The sequence below is a fragment of the Schistocerca serialis genome, chromosome 7 (genome assembly GCF_023864345.2).
Source record: "Schistocerca serialis cubense isolate TAMUIC-IGC-003099 chromosome 7, iqSchSeri2.2, whole genome shotgun sequence".
Lineage (NCBI taxonomy): Eukaryota > Metazoa > Arthropoda > Insecta > Orthoptera > Acrididae > Schistocerca > Schistocerca serialis.
The window spans coordinates 195,349,337-195,376,683 of NC_064644.1; the positions used below are offsets into that span (position 1 = coordinate 195,349,337).

Consider the following 27,347-nt stretch of genomic DNA (forward strand, 5'->3'; position numbering starts at 1 on the left):
CGTCTCCATTCGTCCCTCCATTCACGCCTGTCGCGACACCACTGGAGGCGGGCTGCACGATGTTGGGGCATGAGCGGAAGACGGCCTAACGGTGTGCGGGACCGTAGCCCAGCTTCATGGAGACGGTTGCGAATGGTCCTCGCCGATACCCCAGGAGCAACAGTGTCCCTAATTTGCTGGGAAGTGGCGGTGCGGTCCCCTACGGCACTGCGTAGGATCCTACGGTCCTGGCGTGCATCCGTGGGTCGCTGCGGTCCGGTCCCAGGTCGACGGGCACGTGCACCTTCCGCCGACCACTGGCGACAACATCGATGTACTGAGGAGACCTCACGCTCCACGTGTTGAGCAATTCGGCGGTACGTCCACCCGGCCTCCCGCATGCTCACTATACGCCCTCGCTCAAAGTCCGTCAACTGCACATACGGTTCACGTCCACGCTGTCGCGGCATGCTACCAGTGTTAAAGACTGCGATGGAGCTCCGTATGCCACGGCAAACTGGCTGACACTGACGGCGGCGGTGCACAAATGCTGCGCAGCTAGCGCCATTCGACGGCCAACACCGCGGTTCCTGGTGTGTCCGCTGTGCCGTGCGTGTGATCATTGCTTGTACAGCCCTCTCGCAGTGTCCGGAGCAAGTATGGTGGGTCTGACACACCGATGTCAATGTGTTCTTTTTTCCATTTCCAGGAGTGTATAATAGTCACTAACTCTCACCACAAAGATAATTACCCCACCACCATCTTTCTCTTTTCTGCTGAAGGCAGAGCAAATGTCATAGAGAGTGGCTGACATACGCTAATCAGCTCATCTGTGTACAGTGTTCACTTATAACTTTATAACTAAAACATCAGTGTTATCAATTCCTGCAGTGGTAGCCAATTTATTGTGGTTGTTGCCAATACTTTGAAAGTTCTGTTGAATTAATTTGAATCTAAGTTTGAATTGCTGAACACTGGTTGGAGGTGTCACTCTACCAGATTTCTTGTTTTCAAGACTGTGAAAATTTTGCTGTATGATATTAGTGCTGAGTTTCTGCTGTTGGACAATACAGGATGATTTAGGGCTACCAGGCTCTCCAGCAAGCTGTAAAATTATCCCTGGCAATGTTAATTTTCATTGTGATAAGAGCATGAAAGGTTGCCAAAATAGACTATCCCATTATTCGTCAGCAATGACCTGCAGATGACAGTAAGTCGAGTTGCCAAAAATTAATGCATACTCAGTTATTGAACATGACATAACACTTCAGTAGATTTTAAATGTCAAATTATCATATTTTTCATCCACTTTTTGCTCACTGTGTTCCTGCTATCCACTGATAAAGTTAAAGCTGTTTAATATTCATCCTGAATCCAGATATCATGATAATTTATAGAAGGGATGACTAATAAGGTACTCTTTTACTTTAGTTTTGAATATTTGTGGATTTCCAGATCTTTGCCTGATGTCTGCTGGTAATCTGTTATAGAGTTTTGCAATACGAAGTGTGCAGATTTTTGTACAGAAATTACTCACACATATATTTAATTACAGCATACTATGGCGAGTCTTTCTCTGTCCCTTTCCTCCATGAGTCAGTATTGCAGATTGCTGACTGAAAAGAAAAGATTGTGATAGTACATACAGATAAGAATATAATACAATAAAAGACTATTGTGAGAAACTTCTGCACAAAATATGTGTTTCGCAAATTAAGGTTTTCAATATGTATTTTAAAATCTCACTTTTTTACTTTACTTTTCTGGAAATGGAACACGCAGTATAGTGCTTGCATATATGTGCAATGATTATCATTCCTATGAGCATATGTTCTGTTATGTATCAAGAAAGTAACTTTTTTAGCTGATATTTATTGCTGCATCATAAAAGACTACAAAACTAACACTGAATGAATGCTCAAAGACTGCAGATCACCTCCAATAAAGAACTCTTCAACTTGAAGGTTAGATTGAACAACACTATCACCATGGCTATTAACCCACTATGAGGATGCGACAAATAAAAGTTTGGAAATGAAAGCAAAGATTAAGTACAAATTACATATACAGGACTGTTTTGCCTTTATTTAAAATTAAATCATACACTAATTATTCATCACAGTATTAAATAGTTTAATCTTTTCCTTCCATATTATTCCGACCATTTACAATAGTCTGACCAACATACATAGCTTTACAGCAACTGCTAAATTACAGGTGAATAATTCTACACTGGCAGTAAAAATATTCTGTACAGTCTTCAAGCTACATCAGGATATTTATGTTGTATACTGAATAATTAGTATATTGCTCTGAAGCTTTGTGAAAGTTGCCTGAATACAATTACTGGACAACAGTACTAATAAAAAAATGGTCACATATTTATCAAACATATCAGATGAATTCAGTCGCACGTAAGGTAAACACTCCCATACTTCACCACCCCCTTAGTTGTATTTGCCCAGCTCAGAAATATAAGTAGCAACATGACTGAATTTGATATAATACATATAATGCTATGACAGTCAACTGTAACTATAGTTTCATATTCATGCATTAAAACTTGTGATCAGGATAAGTATCAAATCCCTTTCAAAAGATATTACATTGGTAGCATCTATACAATATATATTTATTTCTGTTTAACAAATACTGTACATATGTGCTTTTAAAAAAGAATACAACCATTCAATCAGTCTGTTCTTTCATACTGTTAGACCTAACACTTTCTTTAAGTCTGAGAACTTTCTTCAAATGGCATATTTAAAAGAGTAAGGTAGTGATTCTTGACTGTTTTCTAAGAACAGAAAGTATAATTTTCAACCTCAAATTAGGATGCTTGTTAGTTTTTATCTCAGGATCCTTAGACAACATTTGTTTGATGATTTTTCTAACATTTTATCAGCATGACAGGCTGCCATTGTCAAAGATTCCCCCTCCAGTGCTGGTAGTGATCACCAGCAATGGAGGATGAATATATTACAATCCCAGCCACTCATGCTGTTAAAATGTTAGAAAAAACATTAAACAAATGTTGACCAAAGAATCTGAGACAAAAGCCAACAGAAATTATAAAAAAAAGTAGTCACAAAATCTTCAACAATTTTGTGCTCTATAAGGATGTTAGTCATTTACAGCTCAAAACAGAACAAAGTTATAATCAATAGCTCTTTAACTTATTTAAACAACAGAAAATCTGGGATGGAATAATGACAATATTATGAAAAGAATAGTCGCTACTCACCACATAGCGTAGACTTTTTTGTTTTTCCTATCTGCAACTTAGCATCCCTTCTATGTGGTGAGTGGAAACTGTCCTTTTCATAATATTACCTTACTTAAGTTAGATTCACATTCCTAACAAAGAAAACACTAGTCATGGTCAGGAAGCACTCGTACGAACATTTCTTTATTGATGGACAAATAGTCTTCTTGAACAGATAAAAGTTATACCCACAACTAGTATTCAAATGTGCACAAACTACTGTCAGCTTTATGTGCCATTTTTATTTTTAAATTTTTATTGCTATGTGATACTCTGCTTTCAATTTTGTGGTAAAAATCTTTGTAGTCTGGAACATCTGATGTGCATCAGCAAATACAGAAAGTGCTAGATCTTACAATCTTACTTTGTTCGGTCACAATGACTTGGAACTATTGGGTTGCTCACTAATTGCAGATTATTTTTATTCAACAAAGCTGACATACAGAATTACACAGTACAATGACCTGAAGCTGCTGAACTTCTTGAATCAGAAAAAATATGTAAATCTAATTCACAAATCTAAGACCCTCAGTAACCCTATCACACATTTCAAATTTTCCCAGCAACCACTTCACTGCAGGCAAAATATAACAATTTATGTATAAACTATAGAAGTCAACTCTGAATTTTCAATTTATTTACAGTATCACAGTAGTTACCAAAAATGATGCTCTATACCTAAGAAATGATAAATTAAATTGAGATTATCAAAGTTATTTTGCACAGGAATAACTATTAATGTATGTCCAGAAGGCATTTGAAACTCTTATGTTCAAGTCACAATTTCAAACTTAAAAGGAATACCAGGATGTCACATGAGTCAAAGCACAATTAGTTGACACTACAATAGCATTCTCAGAAATACGTTTCTACGTAGTGTTACATACATATTGGAAGTATCACATCATTGTGCCCTCCGCCATTATTAAATAATTCTGAGTCACTTACTCGTATCTTCTATAAAGGGTTACACATTTTGTTTTATTGCTATTTTCATGCTGAATTTGGCTATGTTGTGGCCAGTTAGCATATATGACAAGCCTTCCAAAAGTCTATAAGTCTTCATAGGTTTACAGCTTAAGACATACAGATGATTCCAACAAACATTATGTAGGAATCTTATCAGGCATCAGATATGAGAATATTTTTAAAACTTCATCACTGTTGACACCATGTCATTTTAGAGCCACTTTGTTGTGCTTTCCATATGCCTTTAAATTCGTTTGTCATATTATTCCTTTGTTTGTTTTTAGTTACTAGTAATTCAGTCACTTTTACCTTGTTATGGACTTCCAATAGTTATTTCTGCCTTTTTGCACCAAAATTTGATTTTTTTAAAAAATATTCTCTTTCTTTAATGACATTCAAATAACCCCCACCCTCTCTGTTTGAAAGTGTTCCAAAAAGAACAACAAAATTTAAAAACTTCTCATTTCATCATAATTTCTGTTAATCATTTTCAATATTTTAAATCTTTTACCTGAGTGACGACCCGTCATTTTTATAATTTGACTTCTCTTTAAAAGCTTCCCCTATCTATCACTACAATGTAATAATTTTGAAAATATGGAAATATTGTGCACAGTCTGCACAGAGCAACTTATTTGACGTGTGTTACTGTTTTACATGAAACAGTAATACTTCACAAGACAAATAATGCTCTTCTCTCTCTCTCTCTGAGTAAATCAGTCAATTTTATCTGTGAAGAATGTTGGAGATTGTTGTCTTTCACCAAAATATTATGGGATTTTGCTTGCTGGTCAATTAACAACTATCATTGTCTACAAAGCACTACTGAAATTATAGTTTTGGAGGAAGGGGGAGGGACAGGGAGAGAGAAACAAATTTCTCCAGTGGAATCAGAACTAAATATAAGGTATGCTATCACTTTTAATGTTCTGTACTTGAAAAGCATTTAAAACAAAAGCATTTTATCTTTTTAATGTGGCTCTAAAATATATTACAGTAAACCTCTGATTAAAGTCAAAGATAAATGCTACAGACAAATATGCCTTGCAGCTTCATTCATACTGAATTTTGGTCAATGTTCTTCCTGCTTTGTGATACATTGGAATGAATTTGCAAAAGAAATGTAATGATGAATATTTCCAATTCCAACATCCTTCAACTACTAATCATGTTTTCTACTTAACAACCAATAATGATCCCAATCTTCTTAGTACATAAATGAGCAGAAAGAATAAACAGCATTCTGCTAATATTGATATTCAAAATTCTGGACTACAACACACATACATACAAAAATATACTAAATGTGCTTTCTTCATTCCTTATAACAGTCTTTAGTAATCTCACTATCTTAATCAGGTCACTGTACTTCCCTTCTCACTACTTTATACAACTTTCCAAGTATTTTACATAAATATCCAAAACAAATTTATATATTTGCAGCCAGCCATAATGAGATAAATATACACAATGCAAGAGTATACATTAATACATTAAACAAGTCTAAATTAGTTTTCTGCTTACATGACAAGCACTGTATCATCATCATCTTGTGGTGACAATTTTGGTGCAAGTGACCTGCGACATAAGCACCAGAATGTATCTGGTTTTAGACCTTTTTTCACTGCAGTAAATTTCCACCCCATATGTTTATGGCATTGCCTACATTGAGCTATTGTCCACCCATAACCTGGGAACCATGAATATTCAGTATCTGGCTCCTCACTCAAAAGCTCTAATCCTTGTACTTTATACAGTGTCATAGTCTCATGTACATAGCCGCCAGGATTTACATATGTACCCTGAGGGCCTTCAACAGACATGGGAAATACGTCACGTTTTCTGGCAACTATTGTGCCACAATCACTGCAACAAAATAGTTTACACCTTTCTAATATACAAAGTTCAAGTCGAAGACGTTGAACAGCTGAATTAATGCTTAGCAGCCTAAGCCTCTGTTCATCAACAATAGGCAAGTTTTGTGCCACCCAGAAAGATAATTCTACGGGATCCTTTGGAATCGCTACATTACTTCTTCCACTGCTTACATGCTGCAAGTGATGCATTATTCTTGGTATCAGATATTCTGTCTGGTACTGCATATACACCCAAATTGGCCAACGTGTTTGTACAGCATCTCGAGCATTTAAACAGGACCACTGCTGCAGATTTTTGAATTGTCTCAGGCGATTCAGTGAAAGGTGTTTAATTTCCTTCAAAGGGTCAGGCAAAATAACTTCTGGTAATATTTTAACCTTTGCTATTATATTCCCATCGACTTGTCGATTTGACTCAATCACCCGAAACCTTTGCCTCCCCTTTGCCTTGATACGGAAACCGAAGTCAGACTCCTCATCCTGGAATTCGTATATTTCCGCTGTTGTCCCAACATTCGCTATCGTCGCAGGAGATGAATTTACATACTTTATACAAATTACGCCAAATATTCGATCAGTGTTGATACTTCGCCGTAGCATACTGACTGTTGGTGGGTAAAAAACTGTAAGTGGTAGAGTCTGTCCTGGCACCAAGACAACTCCAGGCTGAGGAAGAATTGGGATTGTCTGCAACGAACCATCATCTAATACAATTCTTCCTCTCACTTCTTCGAGGTCTCCCAGATAGGTATGTTTCGCAGGCAAGGCGGTATCAAACTTCTGTTGAACGTCGTCGTCCTTAGTATCACCTTCATCTTCACTGCTTGAATCATTATTGTTTACCGGAACCATCGCACCTGACGCCTCTCCACCCCCTTCCATTGCAATCAAACACCGTAACGTCACACAAACATCAACCTTAACACAGACGCTACTATAATAAGCAAGCCGAAGATTGTATATCTATAAACATGGCCAGGATCGCCAATGCATGAAAATCATGTTTCTCGATTATAAGCGACAATGGTGACATTTATAGCGTTTTTTAGTATTTTTTGCCTTTGACCATAATTAATCATTAAATATTTAGCATTTCACAAGTTGACCGCTTTTTCAAATATCATCATCATAACAATTTATTGGTCCATTCTGCCCCATTACATACTTTCCATTATGCATTTAATAACATAACCTAGTACAACGTATTTCCAAGAGGATAATAACAAAGAGCTAAATAAAAACACCAGATTTAATAACTTTCCATTCGCCACCACAGACGCAGTACTGTTGTTGCAACGATACTAAACAGAGATAACTTTGTTTACTTTAACAGAGGCAAATCTATTAACAGTCATCGTTGCCTAGATAGCCAACTAGCTAAAATATGACTTATTATGTATTATAAATTGATAAAAGAGCTACTGTGTTTTTGTGTAATTTTTTCTTACCTTCATCACCAAGATAACGTATGCAGAGAAATTTTTTTATTGAGGTAAATTCAGGGAGCGTCTTCGTAACGATTCGGGCGACATCGGATGTTTACGTGATTTAGCCACACCCATACAGGGATGCTTGAGCGGTATAGTTCGTGTGTTTAGCAGCGTGACGCGAGCAAAGTGTAGGACAGGCGTCAAATTATTCTGTCCAGAAGGTGTGTTTTGATATCAGGTCTTTTTTATTTTTGCGTTAAAGTGCGTGCTAGGATATTACGTACGCGAGGTTCGCGTGTGCATGTGTATATGTGTCGGAATACTTGATCTCCATTGGAATAGCAGAGCTGATATTTACAGGTAAGGTGCAAGATACTAGCAGTATCTTCGTAATACGTGAAGTGTTATAAACTGTATCGCAGCATGGGTTAGTATTCATTGCTGCAAGCATGCAGCTATGAGTATTTACCCGTGTGTCAAATAAGTCGAAGTTTTTGTTCGAAATTACGTTACAAGTATTACTGTTATTGTTTTGTGCTTTCGCTTATAGGTGCCAGTTACGGACCTGAAATTTTTGCGATATTTTATTCACTGTAGCGCAACTTTACATGCAGTATGTTTGTGATACCTTTTGGGTTACAACAACGCACCTATCTAGACTAGTAATAATGTAAAACAATAGGATAATCGTATTAGAAATTTTCATTCCGTTGTGCAAAACGTACCCGTGAGTTTGGACTAGAACAACAAAATGATCTGACATTTTGTTTATCTGTGCCTTAAACCATCTGCTAATTGGAAATAACGTTAATCTTGACATAGTGATCTGATGAGTGAAGTTTATAAACTTACCGGTACTTGCCCTTTATGGAGTATCAAGAAAGCAGTCTTGGAGCACACACAGTTATTTATCGTCGGATAAAGTGTTCGGATATCACTAAGAAATATTTGCCCTAAAACATAATAGTTCACCTACGTACTTCGGTTGGTTGCATATCTGCTTAATGATCTGCCTGTCCTGTTTTGTTCTTAAACCGGCATAATTTGTTTTTAAATTGGTTTGTGGAAGTTACTGTGTGCCATTCGCCAATTTGATAAGTGCCTAACGAACTAAAACGTTTGTAGAATTCTTGTCAGATGGAAATCTGCGTGTAATTCCTCAGCTCGTAGATAACGCTGTCTGTTGCAGCGTTTCGTAGTGCCTAAACAAGACAGGCCAAAAAACAATAGGTTGCCTGTAGAATCTTTAAAATTTCGTAGATGTCAGTTATTACTAAAATTCACACGGACATCACATTACCCCAGAATGGTAGCACTAGAGCATGCATAAAGTAACCCGTGTTTAGTAAGTTTTTTTTGTAAAGACGCGTCTACATGCTACTGGTTCCCCTATCTTCGTGCTTCACGGTTTAGAATTGCAGTGGTAGGAGCAAATACGACCTCTCGCCCAGTACAAACAAATTTGTTGCATATGCGGGAAAATCACGTTAATTTTATTTACACACTACGTTGGGTGTCAGGTCATTAACATATGATTATTACAGTTCTTATTTATTATCCATGTGTAAGCATACAAATGCAATTGTCATTTTGTTTACATACGCCAATAAATGTACAGGTATGTACGTAATGAGGATGATACGATGTGATGCATAACATATTATCTTCAAAAACAAACATCGCAAATTCATTATATGCTGTATACAGAAACAACATAAATTAACCAACATTTTATCAAAGAGATCATTTTTGGGACCCATTACAAATTCTTCTGTTGAATAAAGTGTCATTTGTCTCATCCGTGTTTCTGCGTGAACTGCTTGTGTCGCACCATATGCCTGTGCTGGCAACAAGTTAAAATAACTAGGTGTTTTTAAGTGTCCTGGATTTTCTGAAATCGGAGGTTGGGATGTCAGTCTGCTGTTTCTGGCGTATGTCATGTTGAACAGAATGTCGAAGTATGTTTTCCTTTGCGTGTCAAACAATTTAGATTGTCGAGAGACGTAATAGTTGGTTTTTCGTTTTTTTTTTATTTTTTTTTATTATTATATATACAGCGAATGAGACACTTAACGTTTGACTCTACTCCACAGATGTTTCCAATAGCGGGACATTTCCTGCGCGCATTGACGTGTTTTTTAATGCGTCTGATGAGGAACCGGTATATTTGAATCAGCTAAGAAGAACGAAACAGCGTAAAAATTGTATGATCTTGTGTGCCTGAATATGAATTGTTCACATCGTACATACTTACGTACATAAACATTTTGAACACCACCTTTCCGTCCCATTTTGACTGGAGACTTCATAGATGCTGCATTCTGGTTTCTATGACTTAGTTGATATTTAAAGGTAATAAATATTGTTAATCGAACTACGGCAAGAAACTTAATCAGTGAAAGTGCCCTGCCTTCGTTTCTATGCTTCCATTAACTGCAACCGATACGAAAGAATGCGTTGGTCAGTTTGGAGAACTGTCATGCCGCAACAACTAAATTTTGTAGGTGATAAAAAATCTTATTACGGTAAATCTCAGATAATTGCTGATAGTCCACTCGCAGAAGTGTACGAGAACCTGTGGCTTGAAGGTTGGAGGTAGAGCCCTTCATTTCTTTTCTGTAAGATACACGAGTCGATAACGTGACAGCGGTAATTCAAAAGAAGTTTGAAACAGCGGTGTATGACCACTCTTAGAAAATGATTTTGCTGAGTGCATCAGATTTCATATGAACCACCGACCGCTGGATTTCTAGTGGCTGGGGGACTGCGAATGAACTATGATACGTTTGAATGACTTTGTTACGTAGCAGCTGCCTCACGGATTATAGCAATGGAATACAGTGAAATATAACTCAACGTAAACGTGAAACAACCAATAAAATTTCGTTTGACATGTTTTGGCGATTGTAAGTAGACTGACAGTACACTGTACCGACCCATCGCGACCTTTTTTTCCTACGGCTTCGACCATCTGATAAAACAATGTGCCATGCCCGTTTGTAGTTAATAAACATAGTTTTCTCCTATATATAAACAGGAAACAGTGATTTAAGTGACCTACGTGGATTTTCGTTTTTATTAGGCTGTTGTATAGAAGTAATCTTTTGCTTTACTTTGTTAAACTGTAATATTTCACAAGATGGATTCATTTGGAACAGGTGCGGATGGACATTCTATTTGAACAGAAGATCGTTGTACCTGTATATTGCGTTCGACGATTTTAGAGTTTCGTTGATGGCTTTGTCTGTTCCTGATTCCATTCTCTCATCTGTCTACACAAAATAGGTACTATTTGCTATTGCCCTAAATATTGAAATTCGCAAAGGCGATAATAGTTTTTAAACAGGTAGCGAAGGGAAGAATAAGTGGATTTCCATTTCCACATATTGGTTGCATTCCTACTGATCTACGTTTGTGCACAGAGACCAAGACTTGGTCAAACTGCTATGCATATTTGAGTTCGTAGGTAAAGCTCAGAGACGAAAACTGTCTTAAGTGCTAAGAAAAGAAAAATCCAAGAACTGTTGGGGAATCGGTCACTGGAAAGCTATTATCTTATAATGGTTCAAATGGCTCTGAGCACTATGGGACTTAACTTCTGAGGTCATCATCCCTTAGAACTTAGAACTACTTGAACCTAACTAACCTAAGGACATCACACACATCCATGCCAGAGGCAGGATTCGAACCTGCGACCGTAGCGGTCGCGCGGCTCCAGACTGTAGCGCCTAGAACCGCTCGGCCACCTCGGCCGGCTATATTATAGTGACGGATAAATATTAAACTTCGTTTAACATTGAATGGTGCTACAGACATTTCACGTTCGAAAAGCCGTCGTTATATCTATTTTCAGTGTTAACAGATCCTGAGGTAGGTTACTTCAATTGCTGCTTCCAAATCAGTTTTGTAATCTGGAGTGTAAGGTAGCGTGTGATTATAAAGATAAGCGAACCTGCAGTGAGTCCGTATGTACTAAGAACATCAGTGTTAGATCGAAAATTGTTACACATATATAGTACAAGTGGCATTGCTTGTAAAGGAATACCAGATTTTCGGATTTTAACAAGGTTTAAATTCCAGATGTCAATTTGATGAATGCTTCTTCATAGGAAGCGGCAAAACTGCAACTCTCTCTCTCTCTCTCTCTCTCTCTCTCTCTCTCTCTCTCTCTCTCTATTGCAGTAAACCTTACAAAATTTCTAACACCTTTTAGGATTTTCAGCTGATAGCTGTGTATAACGAATCTGCAGTCCCTGGTAACCTGTTTGTGTGTTTCAGTGTTGACGTGATAGGTAACTGTCAAAGTACGTATTGTCACGCAGAACAAAACAATAGATCTCAAAAACGTCAAGAGTTGCAAGTCTTCTGGGGCGGAACTTGATGATAATAGTCTGGCCATTAAGACTTCATTCAAAATGAAAATTAACTGTGTAGTGGCGCAGAGTGGACGGTAGAATAAGTTACAATTTATTGGGAGATAATGACTGATATTGCTGCGATTCAACTATACAAAGGAAGTTGTCAGCCGGATCTCGATAACCGAAGTTCATCATACGATCTGCATAAAATCCATAGGCATCATACACCTGCCTTGTAGACAAGCTACACATGGTAAATTCAGCATGAGTAATCATTAAAGTCGAGTGTCGTTAACTCTGCAATTTGGTAAAACACAGTAATCAAATTATCCTGTAAGGGAGTATTGTAAACGGCTACACTGAGCCAGTCTTCTCGAATTGTCTCTTAAGTATTTTGATCCATTTCTAAACTCGTGTGATGTGAGTGGATAAATCGTTTCCTGCATAAATAATTCGTAAAAGGGCTAAGAATAGTCATCACCATTATGTTTACATCTACATCCATATTCCGCAAGCCACCTGACGGTGTGTGGCGGAGGGTACCTTGAGTACCTCTATCGGTTCTCCCTTCTATTCCAGTCTCGTATTGTTCGTGGAAAGAAGGATTGTCGGTATGCCTCTGTGTGGGCTCTAATCTCTCTGATTTTATCCTCATGGTCTCTTCGCGAGATATACGTAGGAGGGAGCAATATACTGCTTGACTCTTCGGTGAAGGTATGTTCTCAAAACTTTGACAAAAGCCCGTACCGAGCTACTGAGCTTCTCTCCTGCAGAGTCTTCCACTGGAGTTTATCTATCATCTCCGTAACGCTTTCGCGATTACTAAATGATCCTGTAACGAAGCGCGCTGCTCTCCGTTGGATCTTCTTTATATCTTCTATTTTGCATTTCCTTGGGATTCTTCCAATGAATCTCAGTCTGGCATCTGCTTTACCGACGATCAACATTATATGATCATTCCATTTTAAATCGCTCCTAATGCGTACTCCCAGATAATTTATGGTATTAACTGCTTCCAGTTGCTGACCTGCTATTTTGTAGCTAAATGATAAAGGATCTATCTTTCTGTGTATTCGCAGCATATTACACTTGTCTACATTGAGATTCAATTGCCATTCCCTGCACCATGCGTCAATTCGCTGCAGATCCTCCTGCATTTCAGTACAATTTTCCATTGTTACAACCTCTCGATACACCACAGCATCATCCGCAAAAAGCCTCAGTGAACTTCCGATGTCATCCACAAGGTCATTTATGTATATTGTGAATAGCAACGATCCTATGACACTCCCCTGCGGCACACCTGAAATCACTCTTACTTCGGAAGACTTCTCTCCATTGAGAATGACATGCTGCGTCCTGTTATCTAGGAACTCCTCAATCCAATCACACAATTGGTCTGATAGTCCATATGCTCTTACTTCGTTCATTAAACGACTGTGGGGAACTGTATCGAAGGCCTTGCGGAAGTCAAGAAACACGGCATCTACCTGTGAACCCGTGTCTATGGCCCTCTTGAGTCTCGTGGACGAATAGCGCGAGCTGGGTTTCACATGACCGTCTTTTTCGAAACCCATGCTGATTCCTACAGAGTAGATTTCTAGTCTCCAGAAAAGTCATTATACTCGAACACAATACGTGTTCAAAAATTCTACAACTGATCGACGTTAGAGATATAGGTCTATAGTTCTGCACATCTGCTCGTCGTCCCTTCTCGAAAACGGGGATGACCTGTGCCCTTTTCCAATCCTTTGGAACGCTACGCTCTTCTAGAGACCTACGGTACACCGCTGCAAGAAGGGGGGCAAGTTCCTTCGCGTACTCTGTGTAAAATTGAACTGGTATCCCATCAGGTCCAGAGGCCTTTCCTCTTTTGAGCGATTTTAATTGTTTCTCTATCCCTCTGTCGTCTATTTCGATATCTGCCATTTTGTCATCTGTGCGACAATCTAGAAAAGGAACTACAGTGCAATCTTCCTCTGTGAAACAACTTTGGAAAAAGACATTTAGTATTTCGGCCTTTAGTCTGTCATTCTCTGTTTCAGTACCATTTTGGTCACAGAGTGTCTGGACATTTTGTTTTGATCCACCTACCGCTTTGACGCTTTACGTGGTGATATACATGAAAACATTCACTGCAAGCATTACCAAGCAGTTTTTCCTGTGAGCTATCGAAAGGCCTTTAAAACGTCAAATATAACCTGTATTGAGTAACAAAAGCGCCAACAAGTAAGATGAATTACTATATCTGCGTTACGTGCTATGAAACCCTCTTACTGCGTGCGTGGGCGTTTCCTTTTTTAGGGAAAAAGAAACAGCCCGTAGTATATTGCTTCAATTATTGATTGCCCTTAACATCGGAATGCTGAAGCTGCGCTTATAAATCAAATGCTTCCGGCGGAATTTATATTTCTGCCTTTTTTTTTTTTTTGTGACATTTAGATTTACCGTGCAGATTGTTTCAGTCTGTTTTCTACCTCAGTGGCGCAGCAGTAGAAACGCTGTTTATGAAGCAAGCGAATCATCCGACATAATGAGGAGGAATTCTCGGGTGAAAAGGATGTTTCGCGACTGCGAAACTAGTCCAGTATTTAAACAGAGATGTTTAGAATCGAAAAAAATCAACAGTTCTTTACTTCACACAATACGATGCAGCTAACAGACCTCACCGGCGAAACAAATTTTATTCAGATCTTGTAAATATTTGTAGGTGGGCTGTTGGCCAAGTTATGGCGGACAATCCGACGAATTTTCTGACCAACTATTTTTTTTAAAAATAGAACTATATGTACTTTTATTCTATGTTGCATTTGAAAGAGCCTTCGAAGGGAGGACATCGACGGCATAACATGGTTTCAATTTGAATTTGTGTATAGCAGATGCTTATACACCAGTTTGAAATACTAAATGGCACAACGATTTCCTCTCTTTTTTCCAAGGGAACTCCAAACTCACAATGGTACCATGCAAAGCCGGGCAGAGCGCTTGTATTTCACGAATGTAGGTGAAGTGAGAATTGATATACTTTAATTTCGAATAGTATGAAGGCACGAAACTAGACTAAAATGAGTATTCAGCACATTCTTACTTCCTACTACTGTCTAATAAACATGGACTCTAAATTGCATACCTTAAGAGCTATGAGCACTTGTTCGTTTTTTCTATCGTGAAACACATCTCTTTTACTGAACAAGTATGTTTTTTGTTGTGGTCTTCAGTCCAGAGACTGGTTTGATGCAGCTCTCCATGCTACTCTATCCTGTGCTAGCTTCTACATCTCCCAGTACTTACTGCAACCTACATCCTTCTGAATCTGCTTAGTGTATTCATCTCTTGGTCTCCCTCTACGATTTTTACCCTCTACGCTGCCCTCCAATACTAAATTGGTGATCCCTTGATGCCTGAGAATATATCATACCAACCGATCCCTTCTTCTAGTCAAGTTGTGCCACACATTTCTCTTCTACCCAATTCTATTCAATACCTCCTTATTAGTAATGTGATCTACCCATCTAATCTTCAGCATTCTTCTGTAGCACCACATTTCCAAAGCTTCTATTCTCTCTTTTTGTCTAACTGTTTATTTTCCATGTTTCACGCCGGCCGAAGTGGCCGAGCGGTTCTAGGCGCTACAGTCTGGAACCGCGCGACCGCTACGGTCGCAGGTTCGAATCCTGCCTCGGGCATGGATGTGTGTGATGTCCTTAGGTTAGTTAGGTTTAAGTAGTTCTAAGTTCTAGGGGACTGATGACCACAGCAGTTAAGTCCCATAGTGCTCAGAGCCATTTGAACCATTGTTTTCCATGTTTCACTTCCATACATTGCTACACTCCATACAAATACTTTCTGGAACGACTTCCTGACACTTATATTTATGCTTGATGTTAACAAATTTCTCTTCTTCAGAAACGCTTTCCTTGCCATTGCCAGTCTACATTTTATATCCTCTGTACTTCGACCATCATCAGTTATTTTGCTCCCCAAATAGCAAAACTCATTTACTACTTTAAGCGTCTCATTTCCTAATCTAATTCCGGCAGCATCATCCGATTTAATTCGACTAGAGTCCATTATCCTCGTTTTGCTTTTGTTGATGTTCATCTTATATTCTCCTTTCAAGATACTGTCCATTCTGTTCAGTTGCTCTTCCAGATCCTTTGCTGTCTCCGACAGAATTACAATGTCATCGGCGAACCTTAAAGTTTTTATTTCTTCTCCGTGGATTTTAATTCCACCCTCGAATTTTTCTTTTGTTGCCTTTACTGCTTGATCAATATACAGATTGAATAGCATCGAGGAGAGGCTACAACCCTGTCTCACTCCCTTCCCAACCACTGCTTCCCTTTCATGTCCCTCGACTCTTATAACTGCCATCTGGTTTCTGTACAAATTGCAAGTAGCCTTTCGCTCCCTGTATTTTACCCCTGCCACCTTCAGAATTTGAAAGAGATTATTCCAGTCAACATTGTCAAAAGCTTTCTCTAAGTCTACAAATGCTAGAAATGTAGGTTTGCCTTTCCTTAATTTATTTTTTAAGATAAGTCGTAGGGTTAGTATTGCCTTACGTGTTCCAACATTTCTACGGAATCCAAACTGATCTTCCCCAAGGTCGGCTTCTACCAGTTTTTCTAGACATTTTTTCATGTTTTAGTCCATACTGCCTCCTCATAAAACATGAAAAACAAAGAGACTGCAGTAGAAGAGATCCACTGTCAGAGGTATCAGAGCTTTTTAACTTCAGACTGGGTCATTTACGGACCACGGTCGGTTACTTCCGATTGGTACATTATCCTTCGCCATCAACCCTGAAAGTATTTTCATCATCACGGAATCACTCTATAGATTCTGTATCCACTTTATCGTTAAAATAACGCGGATTGGCGGTATCCTCCTTCGGGACATTTCAGTTGACTGCGAATTGACAATTTGAGGAAGTTTGTTGTTTTTAGCTACTGCAACTTCCATTTAGCGTTGTATGATAGAAGAGACGTGGATTAATGCGCTCAAAAGCTGAGGGGACACAGTCTGTGTCAAACTTCTACTATGATGAGATGTGTGTGGAAGCATGCTGCGGCGTGGATTGCAAATTTGTAGCCAGGACGTTATCCCAAGAGGACTCTTGGCAGAGCTCCCGAAGCTGATTTGCCATTTCCTCTTCAAGACCACTGTAACAGATCTGTGCTCACCGATCGTGCAAAGTACCGCTCTCGCTATGTTGGCGTCAGAAGAGCAGCTAAAGGTATTTGGAATTATGACTTACGCTGATTTAAGGGTAGTTAGAACGGAAAAAAATTTCAAATTTTCGGATTTTTATCTCATCATAAAATTTGCAATTTTCCAAATATAATGATTACATATATAATCACTTATAAACTCACGTAGGAAGTATTTTATTTTATTTTTTAAATATAATCTACACTGGTTGGAATCAAGAGCTAATAAAATCAGTAATTTTTTATATAGAAGGCTGGAATGTGTTGATCTTGTCCAGAAGAGGCTGGGTACCAAGTTGAGGAAGTTGAAAAAAAGTCTGACAGACAAGAAACTTTCTGATGGTAAAAATATAAGAAGCAGGCTGACAGACAAAATGACTGATGAACTACAGCAGTATTATGGGATGGCCATTAGAAACAATAACGAGGATTTGTTGAAAATGAAGCAGGCAGTATGGGCTACCTTCTTACAAAGACTGTCAACTGATGAAAAACCAGTACACTACCTTTGCCCTTCTGGACCTGATTCATGGTGCAATTACTGCAATAGCCAGTACTCAAACAGTTCATACAGCCATAAACATTCCATCCCAGCAGCAGTCATGGATATCATAAAACCTATTTACAGAGACCTGGCAAATCCTGACTTATTGAAGAAGTGTCTGCATGGTCAGATTCAAAATCCCAATGAGTCGTTCAAGAATCTTACATGGATTGACTTACCAAAAAGTGTTTTTGTTGGAATGAAGATTCTAAAGTGGGGTGAGGGCTGGGGGATCAGGATGCTGTTCTTGCTTTTAATGATGGCAACATTGGTAGGGTGAAAGTGCTACAGCATATGCGAATTAATCGTGGAGCAAACTGCACCAAAGAACTTGAATGGATGGACAAGGTTCGCATTGATAGAGCAGAGTATGCAGCACAGTTGTCCTGAAAGAAGAAAAGAAGAGGAAAAACTTGGAAAAAGATCAAGAGGATGATATACAATATGGTGCAGGGTGCTTCTGAGTGATTAAAAATAAAAAAATAAGCATATATATATTAAGTGAGTTTCAGTCTTTTGAAACTTTAGAAGCTGACCCTGAAAATTTACGTTTTCTGTTGCTTTTTTCCCTAAATCTCAGAAACCACTTCGAGTATTCAAAGTTGCAAGGAGTAATAACATATATGTATCCTGAGTCTACTGAACTAAAAGAACGTAACGTTATGTATAATTAAAATTATTCAGGATAACGCACAAAAAGTACACAAATTTTAACCTTGTAATTAAAAAATTGTATTTCCGAAATCAGTGGCTGAAATGCAATTATTGTAGTTCAGTAGACTCAGAACATACAGTTTAATGTCCTGCAAAAGTTTCATGTGAATGGCTACAGTGGTTCCTGAAATAAAATACAGGGGAGCCAAGTCACTAAATGTAACATTGTCGGGATAGGGCGTTCCAACTGCCCTTATGGGATAATTTATACATCTGACAGCTCCTTATGTAAGTTGAGACGTTTGCAGTTTCGTTTAGTTTCGCAAGATGCGTATCCAAGAAGACTGTCTTGGGAATCATGACCCCTCCAATGGATAATTTATCAAAACTATTAATATTTTTACATACTGACGTATCAATTTCCAAATTTTTGACCAACTAATGGAGAATAACATAGCATGAACTTACGGTTGTCGAATATAGCAAGGAATTCTACTTTTTATCTATTTCGCTTGGTGCTAGCCCATGTGGATGGACTTTCATTGTGATCAGCTGCAGAGAACCTTCTAGCTAGCTAAAGGCGCCCGTGCACTGCAACGAACAAATCTGACATGTTTTTGATTCCAAGGAAGTTGCCTAAGGCAAGACGGAAAGGAAAGGATCTTCCAGTACAGAAAAGAAAAAACTAGTGACCGCTGCCAAATCTTAGTGCAAGAGACGACAAAATTTTCTCTTAGTCACTTCATCGCTTTATAGCTGGCGATTTATCTGGCAGCAGTAGGTATTTTATAGTCTGCTAGATCAAAGAAGACCAACTAATAAGAGCATTGCGCCTCTAATGTAAACTCGTCCTTCTTTAACTTGATTATTCTTAGCACAGGTCAACAATGTTTCCTCTCTGTCAGGTCGGCCTCTATGGTGCAGTAGAATAGAAGCAATTAGAGGAACTTTATCACGCACACGTGTGTGTGTCGTAAAAGAAAAACCCTCATAAGTGAGTACATAAATACACGTCGCAGTCATTCAGAAGATTTGAGAACAATTTTAGATTACATTATGCAAAAGAAAAATTCTAGACGTAAGGTGAATTGAAACTTCCTGGCAGATTAAAACTGTATGCCCGACCGAGACTCGAACTCGGTCGGGCACACAGTTTTAATCTGCCAGGAAGTTTCATATCAGCGCACACTCCGCTGCAGAGGGAAAATCTCATTCTGGTAAGGTGAATTACTCGGGGTATACGGAAGCCCAGAATGTGGCTCTGACCAGTTCCTTCTTGGAGCACGGATTGTCTTCTGTCATGTGCAAAAGAGTGTACTAGTCTCAGAGATGAAAGTGTTAAATTTATTTATAAACTGAGACTAGCTAGCAAGCTGCAAAATTTGGATGAAGGCGAAAATGCAGTAGAAAAATTATGGACATTAAAAGATGGATTCAGGATTCAGCATATGAAGCGTTGAATCAGCAAGTGAAGAAATAAAACGAAGCCTAGAGAGGTGGACAGAAAACGTGGGGAATAGATAAAAGTGAAGAAGAAAATATATAACAGTTGGCTGAGGACAGACATGAAGGATAGAAATAAGCATGTGGCAATAAACAGGGAAGTTAAGAGAGAAATTATTAATAGGAAAAATGAGATGTGGGAAAGGAAATTTGGACATATAGAAGTATGTATGGGAGAGGGGTGGAGAGGAGGACTACTAACAGAAGCCTGGAAAATGTGTAGAATTTAAGAATAGATGTGAAGAAGGACAAAAATGAGTTATTGGCATTAAAACAAGGGAAATCAAGACAGTGCTTATGGAAGACAGAACCGGGTATAAGGACATAGAACTGGATTTGAATAACGAATAATTTGTGGTGACATGAGAACCCAGTAACAGCTACAGAAGTAGGAAGATCTGTGGAAGAAATAGAAAACTGGACCGGGAAACGTTCTAATAGAATTAGTGAAGTATGTTTCGAGTGTGTTATGGAAATATTTGAGTAAATCGTTTAATGCACGCATATCAAAGAGAGGAGAAGTGCGCAAGGAATGGGATTCGGCATATCTAAATCCTGTTTGTAAGAAATGTAATAGAAGGTATTTGGAAACTATCGCAGAGTCAAGTGTTACACTCTCTGTTTAGATTGTGTGGCAGGGTTCTAAAAGACAGGATAGAGATGATGATGATGATGATGATGATGATGATGGGGATGATGGGGATGATGATGATGATGATGGCCATTGAAGAGCAAATTGAATTCCAGAAGGAAAGACCTTGTAATAATAACATTTTTACTTTCAGACCAACGGCAAAGACTCTATCGAGGAAGCATATGACACCGTACCGTTGAAGAAAATGAAGCCCTGTGGGGGACTGGGCTCGAAAAGACATACCAGAAGTATATGTAACCTGTAAAAGTTCGCAGAGTACGTAATCAAAGTGGGAGATAAAGTTTCGTCACAGCTTTTCAAAATTAGGAGTGAAGTACAGATTCTTATCATCTCCATCATGGATTAAAATACCCATTCAGAAAGCCTTAGGCTTGTGGAGTAGTAAATGTATAGGAATGGGTATTCCGGTAAAAGTGGTTTATTGTATGTACTCAAAGCTCTTCGCAGATGATCAGGTAGGAGTGTCTAATGAAGAGGAAGATACCTACTTCGCTAAGAAAATTATTAAAATAGTATGATACGCTGTAATGACAGAAGTCACGATATGCATGTGTACAGATGGCGGTACTATAGCGTGTACAAGGTATAAAAGGGCAGTGTATTGGTGAAGCTATCATTTGTACCCGGATGATTCATGTGAAAAGTTTCCAATGGCCGCACAGACTTCGAATGCGGAGTGTAGTTGGAGCTAGACGCATGGGATGTACCGTTTTGGAAATTGTTAGGGAATTCAGTATTCCAAGATGCTCAGTGTCAGGAGTGTGCCGGGAACTTCAAATTTCAGGCATTACCTCTCACCAGGGACAACACAGTGGCTGACGGTCTTCACTTAATGACCGAGAACAATATTTGTGTAGAGTTGTTTGTGCTGACAGTAAAGCAACACTGCGCGAAATAACCACAGAAATCAATGTGGGATGTACGACGAACGTACCGTTAGGACAGCGCAGTGAAACGTGGCGTTAAAGGGTTATGGCAGCAGACAACTGACGCGAGTTCCTTTGCTGAAAGCACGAGTTCGCTTGCAGCAGCTCTCCTGGACTCATGACCATATCGGTTGGACCCTAGACGGTCTACAGTGTCCAACGGGCACGTTGGACACTGTAGACCGGCTGTACACCTGTGGATATTTTGATTAGAAAATGGAAAAGAAGGCTGTGTACATGGAAGAAGCCTGGAGATACTGACAGGTTTCAGATAGATTATATAATGGTAAGACAGAGATTTAGGAACCAAGTTTTAAATTGTAAGACATCCCCAGGGGCAGATGTGGACTCTGACCACAATCTATTGGTTATGGCCTGTAGATTAAAACTGAAGAAATTGCAAAAAGGTGGGAATTTAAGGAGATGGGACCTGGATAAACTGACTAAACCAGAGGTCGTACAGAGTTTCAGGGAGAGCATAAGGGAACAATTGACAGGAATGGGGGAAAGAAATACAGTAGAAGAAGAATGGGTAGCTCTGAGGGATGAAGTAGTGAAGGCAGCAGAGGATCAAGTAGGTAAAAAGACGAGGGCTAGTAGAAATCCTTGGGTAACAGAAGAAATATTGAATTTAATTGATGAAAGGAGAAAATATAAAAATGCAGTAAATGAAGCAGGCAAAAAGGAATACAAACGTCTCAAAAATGAGATGGGCAGGAAGTGCAAAATGGCTAAGCAGGGATGGCTAGAGGACAAATGTAAGGATGTAGAGGCTTGTCTCACTAGGGGTAAGATAGATACTGCCTACAGGAAAATTAAGGAGACCTTTGGAGATAAGAGAATGACTTGTATGAACATCAAGAGCTCAGATGGAAACCCAGTTCTAAGCAAAGAAGGGAAAGCAGAAAGGTGGAAGGAGTATATAGAGGGTCTATACAAGGGCGATGTACTCGAGGACAATATTATGGAAATGGATGAGGATGTAGACGAAGATGAAATGGGAGATGCGATACTGCGTGAAGAGTTTGACAGAGCACTGAAAGACCTGAGTCGAAACAGGGCCCCCGGAGTAGACAACATTCCATTGGAACTACTGACGGCCTTGGGAGAACCAGTCCTGACAAAACTCTACCATCTGGTGAGCAAGATGTATGACACAGGCGAAATACCCTCAGACTTCAAGAAGAATATGATAATTCCAATCCCAAAGAAAGCAGGTGTTGACAAATGTGAAACTTACCGAAGTATCAGTTTAATAAGTCACAGCTGCAAAATACTAACGCGAATTCTTTACAGACGAATGGAAAAACTAGTAGAAGTCGACCTCGGGGAAGATCAGTTTGGATTCCATAGAAATGTTGGAACACGTGAGTCAATACTGACCATACGACTTATTTTAGAAGCTAGATTAAGGAAGGGCAAACCTACGTTTCTAGCATTTGTAGACTTAGATAAAGCTTTTGACAATGTTGACTGGAAAACTCTCTTTCAAATTCTGAAGGTGGCAGGGGTAAAATACAGGGAGCGTAAGGCTATTTACAATTTGTAAAGAAACCAGATGGCAGTTATAAGAATCGAGGGGCATGAAAGGGAAGCAGTGGTTCGGAAGGGAGTGAGACAGGGTTGTAGCCTCTCCCCGATGTTATTCAATCTGTATATTGAGCAAGCAGTGAAGGAAACAAAAGAAAAATTCGGAGTAGGTATTAAAATCCATGGCGAAGAAGTAAAAACTTTGAGGTTCGCCGATGACATTGTAATTCTGTCAGAGACAGCAAAGAACTTGGAAGAGCAGTTGAACGGAATGGATAGAATCTTAAAAGGAGGATATAAGATGAACATCAACAAAAGCAAAACGAGGATAATGGAATGTAGTCGAATTAAGTCGGGTGATGCTGAGGGAATTAGATTAGGAAATGAGACACTTAAAGTAGTAAAGGAGTTTTTCTATTTGGGGAGCAAAATAACTGATGATGGTCGAAGTAGAGTGGATATAAAATGTAGACTGGCAATGGCAAGGAAAGCGTTTCTGATGAAGAGAAATTTGTTAACATCGAGTATAGATTTAAGTGTCAGGAAGTCGTTTCTGAAAGTATTTGTACGGAGTGTAGCCATGTATGGAAGTGAAACATGGACGATAAATGGTTTAGACAAGAAGAGAATAGAAGCTTTCGAAATGTGGTGCTACAGAAGATTGCTGAAGATTAGATGAAAAAGAGAGATGGGGGCCCTCCACGCCCGCACCAACGTGGTGACCAAGCCAAAAGTTCTACTGTCACCTCCGTAAACATGTTAGTTGTCTAGTATGTGGATCGCAGGATGCTGGGCTGTGATGTTGTCCGTGCGTCTGGGTAAGGCTACGCATTAACACGGTCCATCAGGTGATAGATAGTGGACGAAACGCGAGTGAGGGTAGCAATTTGAAGAGCAGAGGAAAAAAAGTGCCATGGCTCGTGCCGTGGGAAAAAAAACCTCTGCGACAGTGGGATGGGTAGTAAGAGCAGTAGTGGGTTACTAGCTGCGATAGTTCATGCAAGGTTGGATTTGTTAGTATAGGTATCATGCATCATTACCATGACAAGCGATGGCGATGTGTCCCAGTTGTTGCTGCTGCTGCATTCCTGGAACAATCAAGATCGTTATACAGTAGTGGGAGATCGGCCATAGATCATCTCACTGTGTGGGGGATGTGTGGAGCTTGTTTGCATGCAGTGTACGGTACGGCTTCCCTGTGTGGTGCCAGTTATTCGGCAGTGTACTCCAATCCAGCTGGATATCCAGTAATGGGTCTGATTAACAGGGGCTCGCCTGTGCCGTTATGTTTGCGTATGCTTGGCCATAGATCTTATGTCCTTACAAGTATGTCTTTTGGTCTTTTATGTTTCCATCTATGGTTGTGGTCGTAGTTCCCCAGATTCAGAATAAACGGGTTCTGCGAATGTCTGGAGTTTCTGTATAGTCTTGTGGTGAGTTTGTGGATTACCTCCGTGAGAGTCTCAAGTCGGTATTCCCGGTGAAGGTCCGCGATGCGTGTGTATCGTGGAGCATTGCTTATGATTTTGAGTACTTTGTTTTGTATGAGCTGCAGACGGCGCAGACTTGTAGGCGCAGCGTATCCCCAGACAGGAGCTGCGTACGTCATCAGGGGTCGGATAAGTGTCATGTACATGGACCTCGACACCCTTCTGTTCAGTGTGCTACGCCTGTTGAGCATAGGATAGAGCTGTTTGAGCCTCGCGCTAGCTCGGTTGGTCATGTGTTGTATGTGGTCCCCCCAGAGTAATTTCCGGTCCAGCCAGACACCGAGGTATTTGACTTTCTCACGGAAACGTATTGGGCGTGCATGTAGAGTTATTGGTCTGCAGTAGCGGTGTTTGCGCAGTTGCTTCGGTCTTCTAGTGAACAGAACGGCTTCGCACTTGTCGACGTTTACTCTAACACGCCATTTCTCCAACCAAGGCTCGGCCACTCTGAGTGCAGTCTGTAGGCGTGACGTAATGTTTGATGGTTTCCAATCTTGCGCAAGGATGGCTGTGTCATCCGCGTAGATTGCCATCGTTGTGTTGTGTGTGGTTGGGAGATCGTTTATGTAGAGGTTAAACTGCAGGGGCCCTAGGATGCTTCCCTGGGGTACTCCCGCATGTATACCGTGTTGTGTTGATTTCACGTAACTAATGAGGTGTTGAATAGGATTGGGGAGAAGAGAAGTTTGTGGCACAACTTGACTAGAAGAAGGGATCGGTTGGTAGGACATGTTCTGAGGCATCAAGGGATCACCAATTTAGTATTGGAGGGCAGCGTGGAGGGTAAAAATCGTAGAGGGAGACCAAGAGATGAATACACTAAGCAGATTCAGAAGGATGTAGGTTGCAGTAGGTACTGGGAGATGAAGACGCTTGCACAGGATAGAGTAGCATGGAGAGCTGCATCAAACCAGTCTCAGGACTGAAGACCACAACAACAACAACAACATGTTTGGCTAATTGGAGACCATTCATCGACTTCATGTTGCCAAACATGTCACGGGGCCACAGTTGTTCGCGATTGGCTTGAAAATCATTCTGGACAATTCAAACGAATGATTTGGCCTCTCAGATCATCTGATAGAAATCATATCGAATATTCAGGGGACATAATCGGAAGGTGAGTTGGTGCACAAAATCGTGCACCAGCGACACTTTCGCAAATATGGACAGCTGTAGAGGCAGCATGACTCAGTATTTCTGCAGGGAATTTCCAAGGATTTGTTGAGTCCTTGCTACGTTGAGTTGCTGCGCTACACGGGCAGGAGGAGATCCGACTTGATATTAGGAGGTATTCTGTTACCTCAGTGTAAGTGGGGGATTGAAAGCAACCTTCCAAAAGACTGAATACCTATGCAGTGGAGAAAATGCAGGAAGCACAATAGTAGATAACCAATACATAAACACACGTAAAAAATTTAAATATTTCAGTAGCATCCTTTCGGAAGACGAAACAAGTATTGGGGAAGCAGCAATCCAGAAGCTAAACCCTCTGTTATGGTCTTCTAAGATAAATTGGAAAGTAAGGAATATGCTCTACACCATCTTTTGGATGTGAATGCTGGGGGTTTACTGGAAAAATAAAAACAAATTGAGTTTTGTAGAAATGGACTTTCTCAAAAAATTGTGTTGAATATCTCGGCGAGACCACGCAAGAAATAAGGGAAATGACCCAGGCTCAGGAATGCATCAGAGATATAAGAATAGATAGGGCGTGAACATTTAATGCGAATGACAGGTGGTAAAAGAAGTCTTGGTATATCACTCTCAGGAAAGAAATAGAAGAGGAAGATCGAAGGTGTCCTGTTTAGGTAGATCGATCGAAGCTCACCTTACTGCTCTTGTTACCAGATTTGCTCCATGTAATGTGTTGGTTTTGTACATTAATGGCTTGTCAGATAATAGTGACCTCAGACTTTTCACTGATGATGTAGATACTTGTAATGAAGTATTCTCTCAAAAATATTGTACCTAACATTGTTAGATATTTATAAGATATTTTCAAAATGATGTAACGATTTGCAACTCAATTTAAATGCACAGAAATACAAAACTATACAATTCATGCTTGTATAAAAAAAACCTACTATTCTGTGATTATATCATCAGTGAGCCACAGTTAGACTCCAACTATTACGAATAAGTGGTTGTAACGTTTGTATGGCCATGAAGTAAAAGATCTCGCAGGCTAAGTCATAGATAAAGCAGGTTGTAGACTTTGACTCATTGCTAGGATATCGGGAAAATTCAGTCAGTCTACAAAGAGGATTACTTACAAAACATTTGTGCAACCCATCCTAGAATGTTTCTCAAGAGACTACAAATGAACATTGGCTGTATACAAACAAAGGCTATACAAATAGTTAAAGGTCTGTTTGACCCAGTGCTGCAAGAAGTAATAGACATAATGAGATTTTCACTCTGCAGCGGAGAGTGCGCTGATATGAAACTTCCTGACAGATTAAAACTGTGTGCCGGACCGAGACTGGAACTCGGAACCTTTGCTCTACCAAGCACTTGCCCGCGAAAGGCAAAGGTCCCGAGTTCCAGTCTCGGTCCGGCATACAGTTTTAATCTGTCAGGAAGTTTCAGTAATGGGCATATTTGTTTTTTCGTAAAAAAATCTTTATTTATTTATCAGTTTCATCTTTGCCCCGTTCAGATTAGAACTCAAGATATAATTCACTTGGCCCAGCGCATTTACCAATTGTGGAAGTACTTCTGTGACTCACTTTCCTTCAGCGGTTATGTTTTCGTCTCATCAGTGTTGGCAAAACGATGTCCTTTTATGGTTTTCTTCAGCCTTGGGAATAGAAAGAAGTCTCTAGAGGCGGGGCATGGATGGCAAATACGATGGCTCCCATGTTGTAACTGTTTTGTTTTTTGCCAAAAAAAAAAATCAAGAATAAGCATTGACATGTGAGTGGGAGCAGTCATAATGGAATTTCCATGAA

General features: G+C 39.6%; 2 protein-coding genes and 1 long non-coding RNA gene across 4 annotated transcripts in view; 1 reads left to right on the forward strand and 2 right to left on the reverse strand.

Moving 5' to 3' along the window:
* Positions 1 to 27,347, reverse strand: part of LOC126412588 (uncharacterized) — a 67,516-nt gene that overhangs the window by 22,270 nt on the left and 17,899 nt on the right. The window lies entirely within an intron of this gene.
* LOC126412586 (protein cereblon) lies at positions 2,045 to 7,101 on the reverse strand. The gene has a single exon (XM_050082248.1). It carries the CDS (start codon positions 6,970 to 6,972, stop codon positions 5,734 to 5,736), a length of 1,239 nt encoding a protein of 412 aa, XP_049938205.1. The 5' UTR covers positions 6,973 to 7,101; the 3' UTR covers positions 2,045 to 5,733.
* The window catches only part of LOC126412584 (protein kinase C and casein kinase substrate in neurons protein 1-like), a 548,284-nt gene continuing 528,597 nt past the window's right edge, over positions 7,661 to 27,347 (forward strand). For both annotated transcript variants that reach the window (XM_050082245.1, XM_050082244.1), the window contains exon 1: positions 7,661 to 7,880. The gene's annotated coding sequence lies outside the window, so the exon portion shown is untranslated. The remainder of the gene's footprint in view (positions 7,881 to 27,347) is intronic.

What these genes read in the sequence shown, in the direction of transcription:
- LOC126412586 (XM_050082248.1), bottom strand. Translation starts at nt 6,972, where the DNA reads ATGGAAGGGGGTGGAGAGGCGTCAGGTGCGATGGTTCCGGTAAACAAT.